Raw genomic sequence first — 20620 nt, 5'->3', positions numbered from 1 at the left:
GGAGCATTGGTTTGTTAAACACAGCAGAAAGTTGATTTTATTAAGATGAATATTAGATTTACCGCACTTCCTTATGTTAACCAACCAACAACAATCCAGAGAAAAGCACAAATTCAGCTGCATTTATCAATTCTTTGAGACGCCACATTAACAACTGTGAATATTATGTGGCGCGCACGTGCACCGCAGCGAGGGCGTGGGCTTCAGGAGGTCTTGGTCTTGGTGAAGTATGACGAGTCTGCATCCTGCAAGAGAAAGCCTTGGAGTCAGCTCCAGTCACCTACCCGTATTTTCACAACCATAAGGCGCGCCGTATTATAGGGCGCACCTTCAATTAACAGCCTATTTTAGAAATATTTTCATACACAGAGCGCACCGTGTTATAAGGCGCATAGCATAGAAACTGCGTAGTGCCTGTGGTTTCATGACGCGTTCACTAGATCGAGCTGCGCTAAAAGGAATGTCAATAAAACAGCCAGATAAGTCAGTCAAACTTTATTAATAGAATACAAACCGTCGTTCTCACAACTCTATTCACTCCCAAAACGAATAAACAGCTGTTTTATTATTTTTCCCGAGTGACGTAGTGTTTTCGCGTAACAGTTCGTTTAATAACAGCGAGTTATAACAGGCAGTGCAACATTTTTATCACAAGTGGATAGTGGAGTTTAATAAATCTTCGATTTAGTGCAACATTTTTATCACGTAGTACCGTTGCGGTAAATCAAACGTTAGTGCAAACACAATATACGGTAACTCGAACTCTCGAAGTAGTGCAAAGCGATAGCAATAGCAATATAACAACGTTGTTCAAACGGTAATTTCCATATTCACAGTATGACCAGCCTTGTTAAGTTGTAAACACACAAAAGAAACACGTAAAGATCACTTTATCAGTTCATTCCTCATCCAGGAATCCCTCGAATCCTTCTTCTTCGGTGTCCGAATTGAACAGTTGTGCTAATACGGCGTCCAACACGGCCGGCTCCGTCTCGTCAAAGTCGTCATCAGGGTCGGTGTCGCTGGTGTTGTCTGGCATTTCAGTGACAATCCCTGCCTTCCCGAAAGCTCGGACCACGGTCGATGCCCAGGCATTTACGATCCACTGGCAGATAGTGACGTATGACGCTCGGCGCCGTCTCCCCGTCTTGGTGAACGTGTGTTCGCCGTTCGTCATCCACCGGTCCCACGCAGTTCGCAGTCTAGTTTTGAATGCCCCGTTGACACCAATATCTAGCGGCTGGAGTTCCTTTGTTAATCCACTTAATGCTTAGTTTCCTCGGAAGCTCCGTTGAGTCTTCTTTAACTGGCGCAGGTCGTCTTGTTGCTTCCTCCACTTCCGCACCATTGATTCGTTCACGTTAAATTCTCTTGCCGCTGCTCTATTTCCGTGTTCAACTGCGTGACTGATAGCCTTCAGTTTGAACTCTGCGTCAAAAGCGCGTCTCTTGCAAGGAGCCATTTTGGGGTCTTTACAGACAGAAATGGTTTGGGACTGAATTTACTGCTGTTACCTCGGCCACGCCTACTGACTACGGTAGCCGCGATTAACCAATATTACCGTAATCCATACAAAAGGCGCTCCGGGTTAAAAGGCGCACCGTAGATTTTTTAGAAAATTCTAGGCTTTTAGGTGCGCCTTATAGTCGTGAAAATACGGTATTTACTATTATGCTGCATCACATAAGAGTCCAAACTAAAAAGCGACCCCCCCGGACCGTGTGTCCTCTTGATAGTTGACCTTAATGCACGACCCTCAACTGTCATCGGCACCTCGGGGAAGCGCTCGAACTCACTGTCAGACTCTGGCCTTCTTCCTTTGATTAGATTCAACGGAGGCCAAAAACATCTGAGCCTCCCAGCTGCTAGAAAATGTTCTCTAGCGTCTGCAACAATACCCCCCCCCCCCCCGCAGCACAAGAACGACTACTGCACTTGCTGAAGAAAGAGCATATTCAGTTTTACCGCTCACCAACAAATGTGTGCGTCTCAGCCTTTACTGGACTTACCAGGCCCGATTTGAAATTCTGCACCCTTTTTCTGCCCAAAATGTTGGTGACACACCAAGCCAGCGTGGGGGTGTACTGCCAGAGGTAGTAAAACAGCAGGAACGGCTGCTGGGCGATCCACATTTCCTTGATGTTGTTGGCAATTCCGACAAGCATCAGGCGCACGCAGCGACTGGTCGCCATCTTGTGCTCCTGGCTGCCAGCTGAGGCCAGAGGCTTCGGCGGAGGAGGGCAAACACGGACAGATTAATGGGAAAGGTGGGGGCAAAAGCCTCCTAAAGTTCGCAAACAAATAAACCGCATCACCTTGTCCACTTCCTCTGTGAAGGCATTCTGGACAATCTTTGAGACCACAGGCCCCGGACAGACGGTGCTGATGTGTATGTTCGGAAAGTCGGTCAGCTCGGTTCGAAGAGAGTTGAAGAAACCCTGCGGACAGAACAAATCCGGATCGGTGACAATCGTCCCAGTGTGAAGACAGTGGGGGAAAAAAACCCCTCAAGACACAGGAAGCGTTCCCCTTCACCTGAAGTGCGTGTTTAGTGGCAGCATATCCGGTTCCCAGGGGCGCGGCGGCGAGCCCGACGACGCTGCTGACAGTCACAATGCTCCCAGCACGCCGCTGCGTCATGTGGGGCAGCACCTGCTTGGTGATGGAGACCGTGCCAAGGAAGTTGAGCTCCATCAAAGCCTGGTACACGTCCACGCTCGTGTCTATGCACAGAGAGCGCTGGGTTCGACCGCCATTGTTGATGAGTATATCGATCTGAGGAAGCCGTGTGAAAATGTCGTCAGCCAATGGGACCGAGGGGATTCCATGCTGCTCGCGAACCGGGCGCCGAAAGACTCACGAGTCCAAAGTGCTCGATGGCAGCCCTTGCTTTCTCTTCATGCGAGGACCTTTCCAACAGATCCAGTGGGAGCACAAAAACGCTTTGCTCTTGAAGGTCGGAGCATTCTGCACAGGAAAAAAATGAAAAGGAGCGATTAGCAAATGAACCGGGGTACTGAATATCTGAGCAATGGACAGAAAAACGCTGAGAACTGACTAAGGCCCATTCTTTAACCGGGACCACATATAAATAATCTATAAAAGCGCGCATGCAAATCTCACCTAAACACTGACGTTTCACCCTGTTTAGTTCATCTTGGCGTCGTGCAGACAGGATGAGGCGGCAGCCACATCTTGCCAGCTGGTAGGCCAGCTCCTCGCCGATGCCGCTGGATGCCCCGGTGATCCACACCACCAGCCCCTTCAGCCTCCTCTCTGCTCAACACAAACCACTTACAAACTCATTGGAAATTCCAGGTAAACCTGAACTTTCTTGTCAGTTCACAGCTCTTGTGTTGTCCGTTATTCATTTAGAACTAGATGCACTTTGAAGACGTGTGGCAGATGGGGTAAGAGGGCAGAGGTGAAGGTGAGCTCACCTGGTTTGGAGCCCAGCAGGTTGGCCCGCGTCAGAGTGAAGTCCGCGTCAATGAACACGAAGCAGAGCAGGTGAAAGAGCAAACAAAGCGGTATAAAGTACCACAGGATCCACCAAACGCAACCGTCCATTTCTATCGTGGGAGAACACACTTATGTCTTCAGGCGCTTCGCATCTACTTCTTTATTTTGTAGCCGTCTGTTGAAGCAGGCGCCGGATGTTGACGCAACTTCCGCCTTGGTATTTTCAAATTAAACGCTCTGACGTCATCATCGTCTCGCCGCCTCTAAACGCACGTCGAACTGAGTACACAATAATGACGCTTTGGCCCTCTTTTTTTTTTTTTTTTTTTTTTTTTCCAAATACGATGTTTTAACCATCTAAGTTCAAAATATTCGTGTAATTTGGGTAGTGGTTGTTTTATGTGTAGGAATGTAGAAGTTTATTTGGTTTATAGTCTACTTCAGATAGGAGATAATGCGAATTCTAAAATGGAATTACGTGTCTAGGTATTCTAACACAGTTTTACACTGTTTTTGTTGCCATGGCATATTTATTTTTCAGGGAAGCCCTTAGAATATAGCCAAACTTTTTTAAATAAACGCCCTGAGGATGAGAGAAATTTATTAATAAATAAGGAGGGGGGGTGCCTATTGGTTTTGGACCCCTGCGGTCAAAAACAGACGTTTAATCAAAATGTATCAGCGATTGAAAGCACCTATTTCTACCCCCTTCGGTGAATTTCTACGTCCAAAATAAATAATCCCCAATTTTCTTCAAACATCTGTACAACAAGAACAAAGCTGCGCGACCCAAATCACGGGTCTAAATGGGTTCCAAGCTTAGTTTATGCCGCGGATCCAGCACAGTGAACGGGGGGGGGGGACGCCACTGCCAGTTGCACCTTTGGCACCCAAACTTGTTTGTTTCTCCTGCGCGTCCCGTTTGGTTATTCCGGAAGTTGTAGTTGCGCGCTCCGGCCACTGCGCCAAAGTCGCGGCGCAGCCTTGCGCGTCCTCTGACACTCAAGCTAACGTTAGCTAGCTAACTGTCAAGCTGTCGGGCTGTCTAGCGGAGAGGCTGGGACAGACGTTTCAGCTTCCCCTGGCTTGGCCGCTGAAAGGCTCCGGCCCACAAACATCCCACGAGTATCTGTCAGAATAGCCGTACTTTTGGTAGCCAGCTAAGATAATGTAACGAATCACGGGTGTACGCAACAGGGGACGTCCGCACTTCTACAATTTATATGAACTGAGTCTTGAGTGACGATTGCTCATTGCTAGCTAACTGGCTAGCTAGCCTAGCTAAAACGCTACCGACCCCGTAGTTTTCGTCGTCAAACTCTCGTCGGTTATTCAGTCCGTACCACTGTCGTAGTCGAAGTTGCTGTCGTCTCTTATCTCGGATATTTGGTAAGTTCAAAGATATTTCTTTTCGGCCTGAAACTGTTAGGCTGGGGCAGCTACCCGTGTTAGCAGGGCCTTGGGCTCTTGGTGCCTTCACGTCACTGTTAGCCATCCTTGGCAGAGGCAGGCCTGTCAAAGTTAGCTTCGAGGGACAAGGGTCAGGGCCCGCAACTGGGCAAGGCTGTTTGTTTATTTGGGCTGCGCTTTTAGTTAACGCATATCTTTATTTTCGAATCTCCCCCCCCCCCCTCCCCCCCCAGTAACGCAAGCTCTACCTTCAGAGCCAGATTGCGACACCGCTTCTTGTGCAGCATTACCAGCATTAATGTTAGATGGAGCGAATCTCCATGTAAGGTGTTGAGGTGTTCCCCATTAGCGTGAAGCTCGCCTAGCCAACACTAGCTTCGGAGGCACGGAGCCTCCGCGATCGCCCCCCGACGCGGTGCTGCGTGCACCCGGGAGCTCCGCAGCGGTGGTTACGGTCAGTTAAATGGTCGATAACGGCTGTGTTGATCGCACGTGTCCGGATAATCGCGGGAATTTGAGCCGTAGCAGCAGCGCTACTGTTGTGGAAGCATGTTCACAGGAACACCCACTATATTTAGATTTAAGCACCTGTTATTCCAGAAACTTGGGTGACTCCTTAACTGCCCATTTTTGCTCGGCACACCTTCGTGTTTCAGTTTAGAACACCGCCATCCTTCGGGATTCCTACTGACGACCATTCCGATGGAAAATGGTTATTCTATTTCTTCCTTGGAAGTTGATTTCTTGTTTTAACCCCCTCCATCTTTTTTTTTTGTTTTTAACAGGTCTTATTAGGGACACAATGGGTGCATTTCTGGACAAACCAAAGATGGAAAAGTACAATTCCTGTGGTGAAGGTAATAACCTGAGGTATGGGCTCAGTAGCATGCAAGGCTGGCGGGTGGAGATGGAAGACGCACACACGGCCGTGATCGGCCTGCCTCACGCCCTCGACCACTGGTCTTTCTTTGCTGTTTATGACGGCCATGCTGGCTCTCAGGTGGCCAAATATTGCTGCGAGCACTTGCTGGAGCACATCACCAGCAATTCAGACTTCCAGCGAGCGCTGCAGGAGGACCCGTCGGTGGATAATGTGAAAAACGGGATCCGCACGGGGTTCCTACAGATCGACGAGCACATGCGAACCATCTCGGAGAAGAAGCACGGCGTGGACCGGAGCGGCTCCACGGCGGTGGGCGTGATGATTTCCCCGAGTCATATCTACTTTATTAACTGCGGCGACTCCCGGGGACTCCTCAGTCGGGGCGGAGCCGTGCACTTCTTTACACAAGATCACAAACCCAACAACCCTCTGGAGAAGGAAAGGATCCAGAAAGCCGGCGGCTCGGTCATGATTCAGCGAGTTAACGGCTCCCTGGCTGTGTCTCGGGCTTTGGGGGACTTTGACTACAAATGTGTGCACGGAAAAGGCCCGACGGAGCAGCTGGTGTCTCCCGAGCCTGAAGTTTATGCAATCGAGAGATGTGAGGGAGAAGACGAGTTCATCATATTGGCATGTGACGGCATCTGGGACGTCATGGGCAACGAGCAGCTGTGTGACTTCGTCAGGTCCAGACTAGAGGTGACGGACGACCTCGAGAGAGTCAGCAACGAGATCGTCGACACCTGTTTATACAAGGTAGGCGTAGCGGCTCGGCACCCGCTGCGGCGTCCCGGCGCCCTGACGCGACCCTGTTTCCTGTGTGTGTTTCAGGGAAGCCGAGACAATATGAGCGTGGTGTTGATCTGCTTCCCCGGAGCCCCGAAGGTCTCCCCAGACGCCGTGAAGAAGGAGGCAGATCTGGATAAATATCTGGAGGGAAAAGTAGAAGGTAGGAGAGGTGTTTATTTGGGTTCTTAGTAAATGTCCCGGGGGGGCGGCTGGACATGTAAATGGGATCGTAGATCCTCTGATCACAAGGTAGGCTCCAGGATCGGCTTTGCTCCATCAATGCAGGATTCTGTTGAGGACATTTCTGGATAGAGCAGAAGAAAAAGCCTGTTTTTAGTGAAAACTCCCATTTACCGATGTATCAAGGTCTCTCCGCCCGTCTAAATAAAGCAAAGCAACGTTTTGGTTGTGTTTCTTCTCCAGAGATTATTAAGAAGCAGGGGGACGAAGGTGTTCCTGATCTGGTCCACGTTATGAGGACGTTAGCATCCGAGTCCATCCCCAACCTTCCTCCTGGAGGCGAGCTGGCAAGCAAGTGAGTGAGCGTTGTGTCCCTCTCAAGGGCTCTTCTATGATGGTCTGTTGGGTCCCGAGTTTTCACCCAGAAGCAGTCTAACGTGGTGCTGTCCCTCTCCCTCTCCCTGTCCCTGTCCCCCTCCCTGTCCCTGTCCCTCTCCCTGTCCCCGTCCCTCAGACGAACTGTTATCGAAGCGATGTACAACAAACTGAACCCCTACCGGAGCGATGACACAGTGAGTATCCCCCTCCCTACCCGTCACCGCTGCGCTTGGCTTGACGTGAGCATGTATTTACACGTGTGACAACAACCTGGTTCATACGCACGCGCCCGCCGCCAGGAGCTTCCTTTACCTGTGAATCTGTAGAATCGAAAGAAAAACACATGGAGGTCGTCGGGCGGGGCAGGAAAATTCAGGTTCCTACCCTGGCAGGGGGAGTTGAGAGCTGATGATGCAAGAGTTTATCCTCCTGTGTTCAGGTGTACACACACGTTTTAAAATAAAACCTGCACATTGTTTCATTTCATTTCACACACACACACACACACACAGGTCAGTGTTTTTAGCTTCTCACCAGATAAAGCAGCCGTGTCAGCTAACATTTGTGTCCATGTGATCACGGTAACGCAGGAAAAATGCCAATCTGAGTGTGTTTGTGTTGGTATAAAGTGCAACTTTCAAAAGTAGCGTCTTTCAATTAGGAGAGAATGTAAGAAGTTAGAGGTTCCCACGGGTCCTTGAAATCCTTCAAAATGCTTGAATTTCAATGTTTTCAAGGACTGAAAGGTGCTTGGATTATACCTTTTGCTATTGTGAAACATAATTTCATAATTTCAAACTATACAGTTTATGTAATTGTGATCAAAACTGGAAGAAGTCGTCACGAGGATATTTATTCCTGGAGAGTTTTCCTTTATTCCAGCAAAAAGCTGCTGCAAAAACTTTAACATGACCTTGAAAGGTGCTTGAGTTTGACGTGGGAAGCCTGAAACCAAAGATACGACTGTAAGAAAGGAACTTAACTCTGTTTATGAGGATTCAGGTAACAATTAGAAGGTCCAGACTCAAGTAAATCTGCAATAATCAATCATCTATTTAGGGAACAGATGCTTAAAGAACAGTCAAAATCACTAAAAGGCACCTGAAGTTCACTTAGGTCCACAGTTGTGTAATGGAAGAAATCAGACACCTATGTAAATGTGCTTAGAGCAGACTGTTCTAGTGAGGGGGGAGGGGGGGGGGGGACGCCTGTGTGACTGTCTCCTTCAGAAGTCGTTCTCCCTCCACTCAAACCTTCCCAAATATTAAATCTGTGGGACGATCAGAGTGGAATTAATATTGAAAGGAGGCCTGAACAGCATCCTCCCCAGTAGGAGGCGCGGCGGCAGCAATGATGCTGTTATAACAGCCATGATGCTGTTATAACAGCCATGATGCTGTTATAACAGCCATGATACTGTTATTACAGCCATGATGCTGTTATAACAGGATGATGCCCTTGAGATTCAGTCTGCAGCAGAGCTATGACAGCATCGCCGTCGTCGACAGCCAACAGTCACACACACAAAAGTAGTGGAGACAAAGTAAATGCTGCGATTGCCAAGGCTGAAAAACAATAGCGAAATTGTGTTTGAAACTGAAGACGTTTGCCCCTGATGCCTGTGAAACCTGAGATTCTGAGCGGTTCTTCAAAGAACGGAGAGAAACGCGCTTTTTTCAGCGCTTTAGTGCGTATGTTTGTGTGTCCTGGGGCCGCGCCAACTCGTGTCAATTCCAAAAACGAGTCGATATTTAGCCAGAAAACGTGTCTCCAATTGTTCTGTTTGAATTCCCGTCGACTGTGTCGCAACAGTGGAATAATCCCACTGACGCCTCCGATACGTCCCAACCTGAGCAAGGATCTGCTGCTTCCTGGTGGGCGGAGCCAATGCCGTCTATGGGCGGAGCTCATTAGTATTTAGAGGAAGTTAAACAGGCCGCTGGGAGACCAGGTGCACTCCCACTGTGCTTGATCCTTCAGGAGTTTCCAACCAGAAAACATTCCCAATGTTCCTCTTTGACCTCAGAGAAGCAGATTAACTTGAATAAAAGGAGCAGAATATGTCCTCTCTAAACATAATGTGCTCTGTTGGGAACACTTTCCAAACATATGGATAACACAAGCATAATCAATATTACATCTTCTGTCTGGCCTTGGGTGAAGCAAATGTGCCACCTTCCTGTTGACTTGATCTGTGCGGCTGTTTTCAGTGCTGGTTGCTGCTGGATGTGCTTCATGCACCCCAGCCGGTGATTGGGTCCATCAATAATTAATCAGGAATTGCGTCTGAACAGCAGGGGGTGCTGATGCGATATATCTCACCTTACAGGTGTAGTCAAGAGGTGATAAACTGTTTACATTCTCACAATTTCAAGGTGAAAGCATATTTTCCAATTTATTTTGTCTTTGTTTGCACACAAACAGCCTTTAAGGTCATGTAGAGTTAAGTATTGCGGTCTTCCGTTCAAGGTGACTAGTTTCAGAAACTCATTTCTCCGTTAACCTTTATAGAGGGGAAAAGTGTGTAGCTTATGGTTATTTTCATTGACATCAGGCTGCTTGTGTATTATTAAAAAGGTAGAAATAATACTGCTCTGTTGAATTTAGCATGTCTGATCAGAGTGGATTCCCCCACGTCTAGAGGGGCAGAAGCCAATAAAACGAGCTTCAGAGGGCTGAAACTGCTGCCTTACAGAGTCTAACTCAGGAGATTTAATTGGCATGAAAGCCCCTTTTAAGGCGGCTCGCTCATTGTTGAAACCTGGCTGTGAACACAGCTCAATATGTTGTTAGAACTTCAAGACGCACCTGCTCCAAATTTACACAGCAGTTTGGTGGGAGTTGCGATTTAACAGCGCCGCTTCAGGAGACGTAGTGAGGCGAAACATGACCCGTTTGTCAGTTATTGGGTGATACTTGTTGACTGACGCGACCACCGGCAGCTCGGCTCTGAAGCTGAATGACAGTCTGAAGGGTTTTTCCTTCCTCTTCTCTCCTGTCAAGGACTCTGCATCCACAGACGACATGTGGTAACACACCTCCTACCACTAACACAGCATAGAGTTTACAAACCACCATCCTCTCAAGACCCACAGCAGCTCAGCTCAGCAGTCACTCTGAGCGTTCCGTTTCTAAGAAGGGAATTTCATGGGAGGAAGAGGAGGAGGAGGAGGAAGAAGAGTTGCATGCACACAAACCTGGAATAGTGCAGCACCGGTCCACTCTGGAATTCAGGATCCATGTGTCTCGTCTCCCATTTCTGTTTGCCCACCTTTAATGCGCTCCTCTAAAATGATCCATAACAAGTCCAGATCTTCTTATGTTTTTGTTGAATAATCAGCTTAAGTAGTAAAAGATTTTGCTGTAATTAATTTGATTCACATTTCCTTGTGTGTGTTTGTACATTTGTTTTTGTGAAGTGCAATTGTCCTGTACAAACAGCCTGTATTTAATGCAGCTTGATTTTAAGTTAAAGAAAAAAAAGAAAGAAATGAAAAAGAGAACCTTTTATGCACTATCTGCCTTTTCCCACTCTTCTGGAATTGTCAACAAATGTCTATTCAGTGACTATTTCTGCTTGTCCAGCACAATGCCCCCCCCCCACTTAGGTTTCTCCTTTAAGAAACGGGTAAATTGTATAGTTGACAGCACAGTAAGCTCTGTATATGAAACCATTCAAATCCACGTTACCCCCCCCCCCCCCTCCCTTTTTATGGAGTTTTTTGTGGCTCTCTGTGAATGCTCAAATATCAGCACCGCCCCCCCCCCGTCATCCTCGATGTTTTGCTCCCCCCCCCCCAGATTCCCGCCCAGACATCAGATTAAAATGACCACTGATTATACATTTGTCTGAGCAGATAGATGCCCGCAAATGTGCCATGGATGCTTGTGCGCACGTACGTGCACGTGCATTAGTGTCAAGGCATTTGGATGTGCAACTCTTACTATTTGCTGATTCAGCCAGAAAGCCAGATTAAGGAGCGCGCTTCCCCATCGTCCTCGTGTCCCACAGCAACCCGGAATCTCACTACTTCGGAATTCTTCTCCCGTCGGCTTTGGGCGACAGAATCGTCCCGCCGCGCGCTCTACGAACAACTTTAAACTATCACCCAGAACTAGACAGTTGCGTTACTTTATCCAGCGGTTCCAGTCAGTCCCGTCTTGCGTCATAGCGGGATCAGTTGGGAACGCCGCCAGCGCCGTTCTGGGCGCCATCGTTTCTGATTTGTGTTTGGCTTTGATGACAGCCGATGCCAAGTTTCTTCTCGAGAGATTGTGGAGCAGTTCACTTTATTTTAGCTTCTGCCTTCAAGCATTTGATCCTTTGACTGATATTAACACGTTGAGCACTGACTATTGTAGATAAAAAATTTACCCGTTAACAATCTGATACGGAAAAAGTCGGACTGGACTCGCAGCAGATGTTTTTCTTTCATCCTGAACAAACACACTAGAGGCACCGGACCGCCGCGGTCGCGCCACACCTTTTTACCGCCGCCACACCTCTTTTATTTAATGCACCAACTAGAGCACAAACATTTGCTGCTGTCCCTCCCCCCCCCCCCCCCCCCCCCCCCCCCCCACACACACACACACATTAATTTTCCCTTTTGAAGATCAATAAACGCCGAGTTCGTCTTTATTTCACCGGAACAGCCAATGGTTTTATTTCAAATTTCACTTCTGCCATTGTCTGAAATTGCATCCATGAACTTTATGTATGTACATATTTTTGACATTCAAGGAATAAATCATGTTGCTTGAGCTTTTTTTTTTTATTTTTTATTTTAGTTTCCCCCCCTGTGGTCAGGCCGTTGTTGCCGTGTTTGGACCCACCGCCACCAATTATCCTTCCTGGTTTCCAAACTTTTCCAAAATTTACCACTAAATTCTAGCTTTTAATTCATGGAAGCGACTACATCCAGGTTTAGGAAGCCAATCGTTCTTTCTTTAACTTAAATCTGCTGCTTTTAACACACTTTAGTGGGAAACGGCCAAAGACCCCTCGATTATCATCGTTGCCCACTAATAAAAAGGAGAGTGGAAAATTTCAGGGTTTTATTTGCCTCTTTTCAGGACGCTGTGGCGTTTGAGCCCACGGGTGGTGCTGTGGGGGGGCAGTTATGTCGGTGCCATGCTGATTTGGCTTAATATTGATCAACCAATAGCAGATGCTAAAACTAATCGAGGGAATAGCATCAACGTACAAGTTGGGCTTCGGGAATAAATGTTTGACTGTAAATGTGTTTCCAGAGGAAGTTGTGTCACATGTCCCAAAAACGAGCAACACATCACAACCGTGTTGCGTTCCAACATGTTTTTCAGCCCGACTCCACGTTGAAATAGAGATTTTTATTATTTTTGGAATGCATGAAGACAGTGCTTTTAATATCGCTTACACACGAGACGCAACTTGTAAACACTAGAGCAGCAGAAATGTGATTTAATTTATATCCTTTTTTTAGTTTGAAATTACAGTCTTGCATTTTTACTACGACCAACACTTGTATATCTACTAGACAAAAATCCTTTCAGTTTCTTTATTCTGTGTTTGACAAACAGCAGTGTGTATTAGATGAAGAGGCCCTTTTCCCCCCTTCAGATTAGTTTATATTTAACAAATAAGCTGTTCTATTTTGTGCTGCAGTGCTTGTATTGAGTGCACTAAATGTCTCTTATCTGTAGCAGCCCGCTGCTTGTTGCAAACCTGATGTACTTCTGACTCCTGGCGCCTCGTTTCAAGCGGCTTTTCTTTAAAACTTCAAGGAACAAATATTTGCATCTGGATTTTTCCGTTAGCCGCCATCGTGGGTCTCGGTCGGGCTACAAATCTGCTCCGACTCACATTTCGGCGATGCCAGTTGAGTTTTCCTCGTAAAAATAAAAAAAATAAAAAAATAAATAGATGCGTAAAAAGATAGAATAAAACTATTCCTGTGGCTGGAATTGCAGCAGACAGGTGACAGGCGGATCTCGTAGGGTCTGGGTTTGGGTTCAGAACAGCTTTCATTCACGTTGCCATCCCAACGACACCTGAACCAGAGACAAGCAGCCCCGCATCTGTTAGCTTTCATTTCTCACTCGTTGAACTAAAATACCTCATTTCTGGGAAGGGATTTTTGCTTTTTGTTTCTCCCAGTTCTGAAACTCCTAACAACAGCGATCTAATGGGGAGAAACGAGCCCGTGCGCTTCTCTTGGTTGGGTTCTGCCGAACAGGTGATTTAAGTGGCTACGAGAACTTGGATTTCGGGGAGGAGGAACACTATCGGCCTCGTTATGTTAGCTGCCCCCGCACGCCCGCTAAATGCCGACCTGTTAAATTTGTCGCCCAACTCAAATCTACACTTGTTTCCAGGGTTCAGGGTTTAAAAAAGGAGATGTGACTGAGCGAGTCATATGCACTGATCCTCTGTAATCAACTTTGTTCTTTGATTTTATTTGTTTTCCTCCTCAGAAGATGAATTTGCTATTGTAGAAAACAATATAAAGCTATTTACAGAGTTACCTTTGGTTGCCTGGAATTCATCTTGTATATTCTTGTACTGAGGTCTATTCGGCAGAAGAGATTTTAAATGCTGGCGCCCTATTGTACATATCGATGTACCGCGGCGGTGGCGTTTACTGTGTGACCCTGTCGCCGTGGCGGCGAATTTGCCCCCTGGCAGGGCGACCCGAGCCTCACTTTGCTGACCTTTTTTCAGCTAATAAATAAGCTCACCGATTTGCCTTACGCAAAATCTCATGTTTCCCCCTAAAGTACCTGCTCAAGGAAGAGGGGTGATGCCGCTGACGTTCCGCCGCCACATTAGCCCCCGCGCGGGGGTGCGTCAGCTTTTGACAAAGTGACCACGTCCTGGTGTCACAAGGTACAACTTATAATCCGTTGCTGGTGCGTACGCCCCCCCAGTCCCCATGTTTTCTTATCAGATATCGGTCTCCAACACTTATTTAATTTTTCACTGCGGATGATGTCATAGTTTTAACAAATGCAAGTGTTTTACCATGGTAACCTCGTAAGCATTCAAAATGTGCATACATGCGTTCATGTCTGCTATATTTATGTTACATTTGAGAATAGCTTTAGAGTGCTGTAGATAGGTATTGTCAATGTTGATTCAAATGCTTCTGAGAGGCCTCTGAGTAATTTTACAAATAACTGTATATTTTGTATTATGTTCTAGCTCCAAAGGAAATGGCGTTTAAAAAAAAAAGAAAATGTTTAAAACCGCTCTGTTCCCTGAACTAAAATTGTACTCTTTGTGTTGTAGATTGAGCAAATCGCATTCCTTGCTTGTGAATTGATGCATTTCTCTTCCCACCCCCTAAAGTTCTTCCTTTGTTCTCCTTTTTTCATTTTTTTTTTTTTTTAGCCTTTGAAGTTTGAATGAAATTTCTAGTTTGCAGAATGTATTACTAAATAAATGGGTTGTCAACTTGTACCTCTCATTTCATTACTTTTTAAGCGTTCTGGGGTTCATAGAAGAGAATAAATCACAGGATGATGGAGAAAACAAGCGCACCCACTGAAATGCACGCGTAAATAATCAACATGAACGTTGCACTGCTGGAAAAAGCTGCAAAGAAACTAACCAGTGTCCAAGAGTTGAGTGTTCTGCTGTGTTTGTGTGCTTCATCCAGCTTCCCAGACCGTAAACATCATTTAAGAACATGGCGATCCAATTTATTGAAATGACAACTCGGATCCAAAGCTCTCGTGACTATATAGCAGCAAGAATCCGATCATTCCTTACAGGTCACGGACAGACGAGGGCGTGATGCTCCACACCCTACGCCCTGTAACCCTACGCCGCACTAGTTTCTTGCTCGTCAAGCGAGCGCGTACTGTGTGAATATCCAGGCATCGGAGTATCATTTTCCTGCCCGTCCTGCCTGTGAGTGCACGTAAGGGGGCTTGAGCTCAGGATGGGTCGGGCCAGTCCACGGCCACTGGGATCAGGAACCGTGGGAGGGATTACTTTAAATGTCAGCATAATGTCACGAGCGGCGTTAGAAGGTCAAACGTTCAAACGGCGCTCAGTGGCGAGCAGTTAATAGATCAGGTGCAATCTGTATTGTTGTGGCTCCTGTGAAGCTCAGTCTGGCTCGCCCAAACAAGCTGTCGCGAAGAAAAAAGAGGAAGTTGAACACGACTTTGCAACAAGTGAGCGTCGCTGTTGGCGTGAAAAAAACCCACGGGTTAACGTAAACGTGCCAATCGAACGGCCCGACCATCAGACCCCGCGGAGGTGGTGAGCCTGCCACAGGTGAGCAGCGCTGATAGATGATCAGCACCTGTACCGTGCTCGTCACACCAGTCCCCCGTTGCTCCCCGAAGGGCCTTGAACGTCGGCGCACTTAGTCACCGTTAATGGTTATTTTAGAAGCGCACATTTGTTCCAGCTGTTTGGATGTGAGAGACGCCAAAAGGTGACTCATGAGCTCCCGGTCCACCTGTGCACCCCCAGTGGCTCGTGCTGCCCTCCAGTTTGCCCGCATTTAAAAAAAAAAGAAAGCTGAATGAATAAAATGGAGCGTCCGCGCCGAGAGAGGCTTTCCTCAAATGGAGCGGGCTCCTCATCTGCTCGCCATTGTTTAACGCATGTCATGCTCTGCTTCTCATGGCGGAAAAACCCATTTGAGCTTGACTAATGCAGCCGTGCAGACAGCAGTAAGAGGTGGGGGTGGTCCAGCACACCGCCTACTCTGTGTGGACGCTCTCCACGCTGAGGTCACTGAGCTCCACATTTGCTAATTTGCTCTGGAGTGCACTTGGAGCCTGTTCCTCTCTCTCCGTCTCTCTGTGTCTCTCTCTCTCTATAGGAAGGACCATTTTTTTGACTGAGTCACTCACTAGAGGAGCAAATGAAGGGTCGTCTGTTTTTGTGGACATGGCACAGGTCAATAAAGCTTATGTCCTTTTCTCCATTCTCTCGCTCCCCCCCCCACCAACACGCACCACCCGCCATGCTTTCCTTCTCCATATCCTCTTTCTGCCTGTTTCTGTTGCCCGGGGTCAGTTTGTCACAGAGAGCACGAGCTTTTCTCACTCGGCCGGGGCGATTCGATGATTGGGGCGTCCAGATGGAGCCGGGGTGACAAGCGCCGAGCTCTCGCCTTGAGCCTTTGCAGATATCAGACGTGTCCTTCCTACCTTCTCTGCTACAGTCGCTGTCTTTGTCTCTCACTTGCAATGAGCGTCCCCGGCATGAGGTGGCTTACGCAGGCCGCTGCCCTGGGAATCCTGGGCCAGCTCATTATCCTGCCCCCGGGAGACACAGCTCCCGGTAAATTAGGGCATCAAGTGATGCAGGCTTGTTAGAGAGCCACAGATATCCTCATTAGCATCAGCACCTCCTCTTGTTACAGCCCGTATCGGCGTCCGCTCCCACCACCGGCCTGTCATTTCCCGACATTCCTCCGCACTGACTTTAAGCTTTAGGATTAATGTCAGCTTTAACCAGCAGGTTCGTATGAATCTGTGGATTTGTTGACAGCTGCCCACCATCCCTTCCATTTTTATCCATCGTTCATCGTGTGTATGAGGACAACAAAGGGAGGAGTGGATATAAAATGCTTCCTTAGACGCTGCCACAGGAACAGGTGTTCAGTATCCGTCATGTATTAAGCTCTAAATAACGTCAAGGCCGGTGTTTTGCTCCCTTTAAAGAAGTTCAATCGCTGCATATATTTAGAAGCCCCAGCTTTAATTGTGTTGGAATACAGCGGCACCATTCACGCTACTGGTTTATGTAACCGGGGACAATTACCAGAACTCTTTATGTAACTCACTTCAACAGCCCTTTGGAAGTGTCAGATTTATGTCGGCGCTTGGCAGCCGGACTTAAATACCCCTAAAGTGAGAGCGTTGGACAGGTAAAGCCTCCATTTTAAAGTGCTCTTCCTCTGTGCCCGGCAGTGTTTGTTCAGTGCCTTTATTGCTCAATCTTTACCAGCAATTTCTCTCTAACTTTTTACTGTAAACCTACGTCCAGGAAGGAAATTGGAGGGCGTTTTCCAGTTGTACCAGGCTTTTCCCCATTTCCAGCATGTTCTCTGGCTCCATTTTCGCCTGCGGTGGGTTGAAAATGTACATAACTCCCCGGATGTGTCATCACCTTGATCGCTGGGCTTACTCAAACGACTCAAAGGAATCAAGCGGTAACATGGCGAGCTGTTTCTGACCCGCCCTCGTCATCTGCAGTGCACGCTGGCTGGCTTCTGGAAGCATGCAGCACACAACGGACGCATGCTGTTTCTCCACCTCATGGTTATGACTTCACTTCATGTGCCTCCTGCTCTTCTCCCCAGGACGCAGACATCCTCTTCTTCCGTGGTTTCAGCTAAAACAAGACCTCGTCGGAGGTCGTGGTCGTGAATTCTGCCATAGTTGAAAGTGTTTGTAACTGAATGTGATCATAACACCCCCCCCCCCCCCCCCAAAACAACAACAATACAACCCGATTTGGACTGAATCTCCCTCCAATGTAAATTCTGGGGTTCATAACATGTCATATACTGTTACATGATGCCTTTCTTTGAGGTTGTATTGGAGGTTGCTATTTATTGTGTTCCCTCTGTAGGTTTGAGCCAGATGCACTAACAACCCATCCTGTTGTTTCCAGTTCTCCATCCGGACCAACAGGCATGTTCAGCCCATCACAAGCTACTATTTAAGGGGCTTTAATGCATCTTTTCCATATGAATGTTGAGCAGCTGATATTGTGCAGGCTCTAACTTTCACCACCATCATCATCATCATCATCATCATCATCATCATCATAATGTAGCCTTATATGCAGAAATCTTCCCAATCACGTGCGACTGCCAACCTGTTTGAGAAGTATCCAAGTCATGTTGTGTCCTTCTGAAGGCTGCAACAGCAAACACAACACCTCTGTAGGGCATCCAGTAATTACAGCTGTTGTTGTTACATACAGTAGAAGTTAAGGCCAAATTTCAGCTTTGTGAATCTGCCCTGAGCCGTGGTGCTTTAGAAAATGTTAAATTCCTCCTTCCAATGAACTCAGTTATGGATGCAAAGATTTCATTTTCCCAAGATCATAGATGAAATCAGGACAAGGACGCAACACCTGCGGATTTGCGTGTTGGACCAGCTTTTATTCCATATTCTAGCAGAATTCATTTAACTTCACGTAACACAATTCCAAATAAAGAGCCAGGAAATGTATCTAAGCTCAACTTTTATCTTTGTCAGCGCTCCCGATTCCCTCAGGATATTTTTCACCTGTGTGAATTTTCATTTCGTTCTCATTCGCCGCATCTTGTGAAGCTAAATGTCAAAGGTACCGAGTCCGTCAGTGCGTCTTTGCCTTGGTGTCGGGTTTATTTCAGCGGCAGTATGGAGTGCTGAAAGCTGCTGCTGTTTGCAAACACGCTCGTCCTCCATGATTGTGCGTGCGCCCTCCCCACGTAAGAGCCTATAAATTCATGCTGGGGCCATTTAAAACCTGCCACGCTAAACATAAAGGGCACGGGGCCGCAGCCTCACACTCTCCTCGCTGAGCTGCCTCTGAAAAAACGCCTTAAATGTGGCCCAGCACCCAAAAAAAACCCTAAATCCAACACTGAAATGTACTGTACTGGTTTTGGGAAGCATCTACCTTGTTGTTCCATCTCACGTTTGTCAATAAAATCTGGATTTCCGCTGTTATTGCGGACGGCCATTACCCGCACGTCTTTATTTAGCATCGTGCCTCCTGTAGGAGAAGGAGCCCGGGGGCGCTTTGATGCTCTCAGCAGGGGGCAGAAATGGAAAGAGTCAGGAAGTCAACAACCTGCTAACGGGTTTTGCTCATAATCACACAATGTTCATTCTCTTATTGTGCAGAATCTGAATGTAAGCCTGCAAAGAATCTCCGCTGCAGCGCGCGCCGGGTCACGCCAGGCTGTTTCTCCGCCTTTGATGGCATATTCATCAAGACAGGCCTTTTGTGGGCGTCCACACCAATTTCTGGGGGTGAAATAAATGTACTGATCTTTGATCTTGTGAAATTTAATTAACTGGGCTGAATCCGCAGCATGAAACTGTGCGTTACTGCGACTCTATTCACGCCCTCCATACCAGCAAATTCAAAGTTCTACTCATTTTTCTTCCAGGTGTTCTTGTTGCTTCATAAGCAGGCCATACCTCTTTTAATCAATCTAGTTTTCTTTATGCGTTCAAGCCTTTTTTGCGCGTTAACCTCGTTTCACACTGCTAAATGTTACTTTTCTCTTGTTTTACAAAAAAAAAATTATCCATATAAACAGACGGAAGTGTGGATAATTATCCGCCGCATAATAAACATCCTCTCATACAGGAATGAAACTAAAATACCACGTTCTCAGCATAATTACAAATTTTTTAATTCCCCCCACATTTTAATGGCTCCATTCTTCAGCGGGGGGGCGTTGGAATCCCATTGTCAGTTTAAGAAAATGCCCTCGCTTGTTAGATTTCAGCTTTTCTTTCCAAAATTCCAACATGAATCGACCATAATTTACCATTCATTTAACTTTTGTGTTCGCGCTGCAGCTTTTCTGTGAGGATTTAAACTGAAAGATGACGCTGGAACAGAACCAAGTACAACTCCCCACCAGAAAACCTGATTTATTTCGCTTTTCCTGCGACTGCTGCCCCCAATTTGGCCGCCACCTTATGAAGCGCCTTGGAAGAGAGCCGTGTTTTTATGAAGAGGCGTGTTGTTGCCCCGTCTGAGCTGCACACACAAATCAACAGGTGTGGGAGGAAATACCCCCCCCCCACGCCTCTGCAGAAGGATGTGATTTGGGAACGACGGGGATTGAGAGAGCGCGACGTCTTGCTCGCGGAGGACTGAAGAGAGGGACGCCTTGATGGAGCCGGCTGTGCGGGAGCCGTGCACGGCCCGTGCCCGTGGTGAAGAGGAGCAGTCAGTTTTGGCTTTGTTTTTCAGAAGCTCTCAGCCTATTGTGCATTTTCACAAAGCATAATGGCTGCAAAGGCAAGACAGAATTCCACTTACACAGGAAACCACTGACGTGTGACTTGAATCTGAGAGGAAGATAATGGAGAAGGCAAATGAATCTATATTAGCCGAGTGTAGATTTGTAATGCTTTGATACCTTTTATTTGAGATTTCGGAGGCTTGGCCTTGCCATCAGCAAAACTTATATACATACATACTTATATACACCCCCACCCTCACACTTCAACACCCTTGAAGGATGTTTTATGTAAAATATGCTTTTTGCAGCCTTTAAAGGTGTCTAATCAAGACTAACCTTGGTATTTTAGTAGGTCGCGGGGTCTTGATTCCTGAGATTTAATAATGGAAGATAATTAGCCGCAGCGTTACTTTCAACAGCGAGGATGCAGACCTGAGCTGCATTTCTATGACCTTTGGTGTCTGCGGAGGAAATTCTCTCCCTGTTCTTCATGCGGTGAATGGTCCGACCAACATCCCCAGAGCGATCTTTTCTGCTTCATTTGGGATTTCACGGGAGGTTTTTAGCAGTGAAATTAAAAAATTTAAAA

At 47.1% G+C, this 20620-nt stretch overlaps 2 protein-coding genes across 3 annotated transcripts; one reads left to right on the top strand and one right to left on the bottom strand.

Annotated features, from left to right (window-relative positions):
• Window positions 1–6: 6 nt before the first annotated feature.
• On the bottom strand, window positions 7–3680 carry dhrs7 (dehydrogenase/reductase (SDR family) member 7). Its single transcript, XM_003962669.3, has 7 exons — window positions 3441–3680; window positions 3124–3276; window positions 2861–2967; window positions 2536–2775; window positions 2316–2438; window positions 2010–2225; window positions 7–245 (listed from the first exon to the last, which is right to left on the bottom strand). The coding sequence occupies exons 1-7, from the start codon at window positions 3568–3570 to the stop codon at window positions 204–206; spliced, it is 1011 nt and encodes a 336-aa protein (XP_003962718.1). The 5' UTR covers window positions 3571–3680; the 3' UTR covers window positions 7–203.
• Window positions 3681–4442: 762 nt separating this feature from the next.
• ppm1aa (protein phosphatase, Mg2+/Mn2+ dependent, 1Aa) lies at window positions 4443–18791 on the top strand. 2 transcript variants are annotated; one of them, XM_029833068.1, is made up of 6 exons: window positions 4443–4851; window positions 5658–6511; window positions 6587–6704; window positions 6968–7079; window positions 7239–7296; window positions 17413–18791. In XM_029833068.1, exons 2-6 carry the CDS (start codon window positions 5675–5677, stop codon window positions 17446–17448), a joined length of 1161 nt encoding a protein of 386 aa, XP_029688928.1. In that variant the 5' UTR covers window positions 4443–4851; window positions 5658–5674; the 3' UTR covers window positions 17449–18791. The 2 variants fall into 2 exon arrangements, with proteins under 2 accessions (XP_029688928.1, XP_003962520.1); XM_003962471.3 differs by lacking the exon at window positions 17413–18791 and adding an exon at window positions 10106–10600 and having other exon boundaries at window positions 4447–4851.
• Window positions 18792–20620: the final 1829 nt, after the last annotated feature.

This window comes from Takifugu rubripes, chromosome 2 (assembly GCF_901000725.2).
Source record: "Takifugu rubripes chromosome 2, fTakRub1.2, whole genome shotgun sequence".
NCBI classification, from domain to species: Eukaryota; Metazoa; Chordata; class Actinopteri; order Tetraodontiformes; family Tetraodontidae; genus Takifugu; species Takifugu rubripes.
Note: the sequence above shows the minus strand (reverse complement) of the source record. Positions and strands in the feature narration are given on the sequence as shown.